Source organism: Arachis ipaensis, chromosome B01, assembly GCF_000816755.2.
Source record: "Arachis ipaensis cultivar K30076 chromosome B01, Araip1.1, whole genome shotgun sequence".
Lineage (NCBI taxonomy): Eukaryota > Viridiplantae > Streptophyta > Magnoliopsida > Fabales > Fabaceae > Arachis > Arachis ipaensis.
The window spans coordinates 4628200-4636263 of NC_029785.2; the positions used below are offsets into that span (position 1 = coordinate 4628200).

The 8064-nt window shown below is 40.0% G+C and overlaps 1 protein-coding gene across 1 annotated transcript in view; it reads left to right on the forward strand.

Annotated features, from left to right (window-relative positions):
• Positions 1-7989, forward strand: part of LOC107616214 (general transcription factor II-I-like) — a 13133-nt gene extending 5144 nt beyond the window's left edge. Inside the window, exon 3 of the mRNA XM_016318207.2 lies at positions 7734-7989. Within this exon, the coding sequence (XP_016173693.1) occupies positions 7734-7825 (92 nt within the window). The 3' untranslated portion in view covers positions 7826-7989. The remainder of the gene's footprint in view (positions 1-7733) is intronic.

An 8064-nucleotide genomic window follows, 5' to 3' on the forward strand; every position in this document is an offset into this window, starting at 1 on the left:
AGATGCGGCGGTAAAGCGACCCTATAAGCTACTGGTCCAATTCTCTTCAGGATCTCAAATGGTCCAATGTAACGTGGATTCAGTTTCTTAGTCTTAATGGCTCTTCCCACTCCAGTGGTTAGAGTAACCTTCAAAAACACATCCTCCCTGATGAGTCCATATTTGATGGTATATTTCGACTCACTTTGAATGGATTTTAGCATATGAACTCACACTTAAGCACCAAAATAGCATACTTTTGTGTTTGATCCCTAATTTGATCTTAAATGTGAAAACATAAAATTTTGTACTTTAATAGAGCAATTTAATCCCACCTTTGTGCCATTCGATGCCGTGATATGGTTTGTGAGTGATTTCAGGCCTTGAAGGCAAGAATGGAAGGATAAAAGTGGAAGAAAGCATGTACAAGGGAGAAAATATGAAGAAAACAAGGAAAAGCATACACAGCGAAGTGTGCGTGCGCACAGCCTTGCGTGCGCGCGCACAGACAAGAATTTTCATGTGTGCGTACGCACGCACTTGTGTGTACGCACAGGTCAATTTTCAGCCGCGTGTGCGGACGCACGCGTCTGTGCGTCCGCACAGGTCCCTGCACGTGAATTCATTAATGAAGCACGCGCTGCGCGAATTTGGAGGCCCTTGGCTCATTTTTGGAAGGCTGAAATGCTATTCTGGAGTGCTATATAAAGGAGACTTCAACACTTATCAAAGGGGGAGACATTGGAGCAATTTTTACATAGTTTTCATAATAATTAGGAGTAGGAGTAGTGTAGAGTAGATAGCTCTCCTAGGGTTTATCAATTTCTATTGTAGCATTTTATAGCAAGCTTTGATTTTGGATTTTACTTCTTCAATTGTAAGCACTCTCAATTTCTTCTTTAATTCAAGCACTTTTACTTTTATTTCCTTTTGGTTCAAGTTACTTTGTTCATATTGCAATTTTGTGTTCCTTGAAGTTTTGGTTGATGAATTTTACATTTCATGCTTCCTTTATGTTTGATTGCTTGTTTATGTTTGGTTTTGTTGATAGTTGGTTATAGTTTTACATTTTACTTTGCAATTTTCGATGCTTTACTTTTATGCACACAAGGTGTTTGTGAAAATGCCAACTCTAGATTTTGAATAGATTTTCCCATCTTGGCTTGTGGTTTGAGTTCCTAGGATACTAGAGTCATAATGTCCGATATTTAGTGGTAATTCTTGGGTAGTTATTTGACTCTTGTTTCCATTGACGCTAGCCTTTTATAAACTAGTTTCGTAAGTTGGTTAGGACTTATGGATTAAGGTCAACTATGCTTGCTTGACTTACTCCTCGATGGTTGGGGTTGACTAGGCGAGATTGACTCATGATAATTACCATAGTTGTGGTTATGGCAATGGTAGGACTCCTTGGATACTCATTCCCAAGTCAAGATTCTTTTATTGCGGTTATAGCATTTTCACTAGTTTTGATCTCACCTCCCCTTAATTGCATTAATTACAGTTTTGATTATTGCTTAGTTCTTTTATTGCTTGGTTCTTTTAATCTTTTGTTCTTTAATTACAAAACCCCCTTCTGTCCTCTTTACAACCGAAGGAAGTAACATTTCATTTGCATTCCTAGGGAGAACGACCCGAGGTTTAACTACTCTCGGTTTAGATTAGAAGTTGTAAACTTTGATCGAGCATTACTTGTTGGTTGAGAACTATACTTGCAACGAGGTTATTGCTCCTTTACCGAGAAGGAATTCTCAACCGATGAATTTGCTCGCATCACTCCCCTTCCTCAAACTCCAAAGGCTTCTGCCTCTGATCGGCATAGCTCTTTTGACGGCTTTGAGCTATGAGCATTCGGCTTTGGATCTTCTTTATCTGTTCTGTGGTCTCAGCTATTATCTCAGGCCTAGCAAGCTTCTTTCTCCTGCTTCATACCAGCATAGCGAAGATTGACATTTCCTACCATACAAAGCCTCATATGGAGCCATTTCGATGCTCGCATGGTAGCTGTTGTTATAAGCAAACTCCACTAGTGGCATATACCGATCCCAGCTCGCCGACTGGTCCAAAACACAAGCTCTCAGCATATCCTCCAAAGTCTGGATGGTTCTTTCTAACTGACCATCTGTCTGAGGGTGATATGCAGTGCTTAGGCTTAATTGAGTGCCAAATGCTCGCTGAAAGGCTCCCTAGAACCTTGATGTGAATCGAGGATCCCTGTCGGATATAATGGTGGAAGGTATGCCATGTAATCTCACAATTTCCTTAATGTATAGTCGTGATAACTCCTCCATCGTGCAACTTATCCGAATGGGGAGAAAGTGAGCCGACTTGGTCAATCGGTCCACAACCACCCAAATGGTGTCATAACCCATCCGAGTCCTAGGTAAGCCCAACACGAAGTCCATTGCAATACTCTCCCACTTCCATTGTGGAATATCCAAAGGCTGAAGGGTTCCTAATGGTCTTTGGTACTCAATCTTAACTTTCTGGCAAGTTAAACACTTGGATACGTGCACTGCTACATCATTCTTCATTCTCGGCCACCAGAACATCGCTTTCAAATCTTGGTACATCTTGGTGCTTCCCGGGTGGATAGAGAACCCGCTCTTATGAGCCTCCTCCAAGATACTTTGTCGCAAATCTCCGACATCTGGTACAATAGTTCGATCCTTGAACCTCCATAAGCTGTTCTTATCCTCTGATACTCTTCACCGCTTTCCCTGCTCAATTGCCGGCAAAACCTTATACAACTCTTTATTATTCTAATGAGCCTTTAGAAGTTCAGCTTTGAAATCACTGGAAATCTGTAGTTGACTTAAGCACAGAGTCCCAAACTCTTCTCTAACTCTCGGTTTCAAACCTTGGAATGCTTGCAGTAACTCTTCCTCTCGCAGCATCATCCAAGCAGCACATAGAGATTTCCGACTCAAGGCATCTGCCATAACGTTCGCCTTTCTAGGATGGTAGTTCAACTCGAAGTCGTAGTCTTTCAGAAGCTCCATCCACCTCCTCTGACGCATATTCAACTCTTTCTTCTCAAAGAGTACTTCAAGCTCTTATGATTTGAGAAAATTTGAAACTTAACGCTGTAAAGATAATGTCTCCAGATCTTCAGAGCAAAGACAACGGTAGCAAGTTCTAAGTCGTGAGTTGGATAGTTCATCACATGCGGCCTTAACTACCGTGAGGTATATGCCACAACCTTATGGTGCTGCATCAGCACACACCCTAGACCCTTCAAGGATGCATCGCAGTACACCTCAAACGGCTCACTCGGCTTGGGCAGTACTAGCACATGTGCAGTGGTCAACCTCTGTTTCAATGCTAGAAAACTCTCTTTACACTCAGGTGTCCAGACGAAAGGCACATCTTTCCTAGTCAGCTTGGTTAAAGGTATGGTGAGCTGTGAAAATCCCCTAATGAATCTCCGATAATAACCCGCTAAACCTAAGAAACTCCTAATCTCTGTCACTGAAGCTGGTCGCTCCCAATTCATCACTGTTTTAACCTTAGCAGGATCTACTGCTATTCCCTGCTTGCTCACCACGTGGCCAAAAAACTTCAACTCACTATTCCAAAATTCGCACTTAGATAGCTTAGCATGCAATTTCCTATCTTTCAAGATTTGCAACACAGTCCGTAAGTGATCTGCATGCTCAGCTTCTGTCTTGGAGTAAATAAGAATGTCATCGATGAATACGACAACAAACTTATCCAGATACGGATGAAAATTTCTATTCATGTAATCCATGAATATATTGCCGGAGCGTTAGTCAACCTCAAAGACATCACTGTGTACTCATAATGTCCATAGCGCGTTCTAAAAGCAATTTTGGGAATATCCTAATCTCTAACCCTTATCTGGTGGTATCTGGAACACAAATCAATCTTAGAAAATACACCGACTCCTTGTAACTAGTCCATTAGGTCGTCAATGCTTGGCAATGGATATTTATTCTTCATGATAACCTTATTCAGCTGCTGATAATCGACACACAGGTGCATACTCCCGTCTTTCTTCTTTACCAGTAACACTGGCGCTCCCCACGGAGAAACACTCGGTCAAATAAAGTGTTTTCCCAATAGATCTTTCAGCTGAGCCTTCAGCTCAACCATTTCTAGAGGTGACATCCTATAAGCAGCACTCGAGATCCGACCAGCTCCAGGCACCAACTCAATAGCAAATTAACCTCTCGGTTAGGTGGGAATTCATTAAATCATTCGGAAACACTTCAGAAAACTCACAAACAACCGGAATCTACTCCAAGCTTTTATCATCACCCAAAACACCCGAAGTTAATAGCAGATACTCTAGCATTCAGTCCCAAAACAATTCACTACCATAGAGTTCAAATAATAGCTATTCGCCACAACCGGCCCTTCCGTATCTTCCGGCATAAAGCATACTGATTTCACAAAACAATCAAGCAAGACATGATTCTTAGACAACCAATCTAGTCCCAAAATGAGATCAAGACCAGTCATCAACAGACAAATCAGATCATGCACGAATTCACGTTGTTGTACTTGAAACGGAACTTGTGGACATCCTAACCGAGTCACCATAGCTTTATGGGTAGCATTATACACTTTTAAATCATAGCCCAAGACCACTATTTTCAATCCTAGTTCATCCGCCTTCTCAAATGCAATAAACGAATGTGTTGCTCCTGAATCAAATAAGGCATTTAAAACTTTACCGGCCAACTCACAGTTTCCTCTAATCAGTGTCTCTGACCCCTCAGCACCTGCTGCAGTAGTAGTGTAAACTCTCCCTGGCTGATGTACCCTTCCGGTCTCATATGCCCGGGTTGTCCACAAAAGTAACATACCCTAGTACCAAATCTGCATGGGACTCTCGGATGATATTTCCCGCATCTCTGATAGCTCAAGTCCTGCTGTGGCTGCTTTCCAAGTTGCCCTGTCCCTGATTGTTTTGAGGGACAAAGCCGCCACCCTTGAAGTTTCTGCCCCTTGGGGCAAAATTCCTCCCTGGAGTCCTCTGGAAAGGCACCCTCAGACTTCCTTCTCTGCTACAGCCTTTCTCACACACTCTTCCGCCACTCTATTCTTATTTACGAGCTCGAAAAAGACTCTGATTTTCATTGGTGCAACAAAACTCAAAATATCGCTCCGAAGGCCTCCCTCATACTTGATGCATTTCCATTCAGCAAAATTCTCCGGAGCTCCTTGACAAATCTGGAAAAAGCGACACAATTCCTCAAACCTGCTAGTATACTCAGTAACAGTCATCTGGCCTGTTTCAGCTGAAGTAGTTCAAGTTCTTTAGCATTCTTGACTGAACTGGGAAAGTATTTCTTGTAGAACTCTGTTCGAAACAATTCCCAAGAAATCACGTCACTATCTGGCTGCAGGATTCGCCGTGTTCCCTGCCACCAGTGCTGGGCCTCGCCTTGTAGCTGATAAGTTCCAAACTCAATCCACTGCTCTTCAGGAACCTGTTGAGCCTGTAGTGCTCGCTCTATAGCCTGAATCCAGTTATCCGCATCGGTAGGGTTTGAGGTTCTCCTGAAGGTCGGAAGATGAACCTTCAGGAAGGAGGAAAGAGTCATTGGACCCTCTTCGTCGTTATTGTTCCCGTGGTTACCATTGTTTATTTGATTACCCAAGGCCTTGGCTGTTGCTTGCATAGCCGTAGCCATGTTTTCCAGGGCAGCCATGAAGTCTACTGGGTCATTCCCTATCGGGCCAGGATTAGCATTGCCTATTCTACCTCTGCCTCTCCCTCGACCGTATCCGCGAGTGGACATCTGGTTCCTATACACACCAAATGAGTGATATCAAGTTGATCAGTTTCAATATCGCAAGTGTAGTGCTTCAAGTCCCCAAATGCATGCTCATGAATGTTTATGCCACATATATCAGTTAGATATCCTAATAGCACATAGACACATACACAGAGAATACACAGAAGCATAGTCAGTCCGTCCCTTAGGCTCTACAGGAACGAACTGCTCTAATACCATAATGTAACACCCTACCACATAGAGCTTTACACTTAAGCCATAAAACAGAGGTGGTGTGGTATTACGGCCTCTAAAATAAAATATATGCATATATATAGTAGTAGAAAGAATATAATAACTAGGAGCCTTGAAAAACAGGTTAAACAAAAATCGCAAAATAAGGAGCGCAATGCTCAGGAAACGAGATTACTTGCATGCTAAGAAACCTAAAGATCATAGGTATAAATAAACAAAAAGAGAAAATAGAGAGTCAAGGATACAGAATAACTAACTCCTAACTCAGCCTGCGCAGTCAAGGCTGGCCGGAGAATATTTACATACATATATACATATCCCGAAATACCCAAAATACAGAGATAAAACCCTAGCTCTCCTTAAGCCTCCAAGAGGAACAAAATCAACAAGTTATGCGGAGAGAAAGCTAAGTACATATATACACAACTATACAGCAACAGAAACCCAGAAACCACTTCGCTTCAGAAGTCCAGACGCCTAGCGAGGTGCCTCTCGACCTGCATCTGAAAAACAACAACACAGTATAGGGTGAGAACTGGAGGTTCTCAACATGGTAAAGGTGCCACGCATGTAAGATATAAGGTCCTGGAAATGCCAGAGGCAATCCTAAAATGCCGACACTCAGATTGAAAAGCTTAAAAGTATTAAATAGAAACCATAAACAGAGGGTAGGTATCTAGGAAATTCTAAACTCAACTTAAACTTAAACTTAATACCCAACCTGCTCACATTTCCTTCGTTTCTCCGTCTCCAGAGAATTTGCAAAGACAGACAAACAGACAATTGCAAGCACAAGTAGAAAATAAGTAGTGCAAGTAGCAATTATTACAATTAACATAATATATTCAGTTAGGCATTCCCACATAAGGCATAGCAAACAAATAAACAGAATGCACATGATGTATGCCTGTCCTATGGCTGATAAGCCTCATCTGCCGGTTATCAAGCCAACCCAACAAGTCCGAAACCTTTGGACTATAATTCATACTCTCTTATAAATAAAAGTATTATTAATTTTTTTGAATAAAAATTTGAATCAACTATGTGTGTCAAATAATTAAGGAATAATAAATAAGTGTTAATATAATTCACTAATTAATAATAAAATTTTAAATAAAATTTAGATCTAGAATAATAGATTAATTATGAACCTGTCATGTTAAAAATATTGTGAGAACAAAAAAAATCTTATATTAATATAAAATTTGAAGGACCATGTATTAATGCATGATTGATTTATGATTTAAATATATTATTTTAAGATCAACGATGACAACTCAATCATTAATTTAATTTTTTCCAAATAATTAAGCGAGCGAAAAAATCCTAACAATGAAAAAAATAAATAAATACATAATTATCATTAATATTATTTTTTTATATTACGTAATAATAACTTTTTTATCACCTTATAAATAGATGCTAGAATCCTCTTTAAGTTATCATACTCATCATCTACAATTATACTGTGTCATAAAAAAAGAATGGCTTCTATGGTTCGGCTGTGTTTTTTGGTTGCCGTTTTGCTTATTACCTCTGAGCTCATGTGTTTTGCCAGGACCACGCCACAAGGTACGCACCACTGTTTCTCTTTTCTCTCCTTAAATTATAATTTTTATTTATGACTTAAAATTTTTATTTCAAGGAGCCCTAGACAGAGGAGAATAGTCCCTTAACCTTTCAATAATAAGAGGTTCAGATTTAATGTTTTGAAAAAAAAATGTCATTAATTTGAATGTTATTTTGCAGAAGATCAGGAGAAAACACAAGTAATAAGTGAAGATGATTATGGCGAACCAGGGGCCAACCATAAACATACTCCACCACCGCCACCGCCACTTTGAGTTTAGTTTTAGATATTAACTGGAAGGCTATAAGCCTAATCTGCATAGGGAATAAAACTTAATAATATACAAGGAATAAAATGTTATTTCTATGTTATCAATTTTGTTTTTATTAGGAAAATGATATTTTCTACCTTTAATATTTGAGATTGATTTTGGTTTTACTCTAAATTTTATTTTCTATGGAGTTTATTTGTGTGGTTTTCGAATGTTACCATTTTATTTTTTAGTTAATGGAC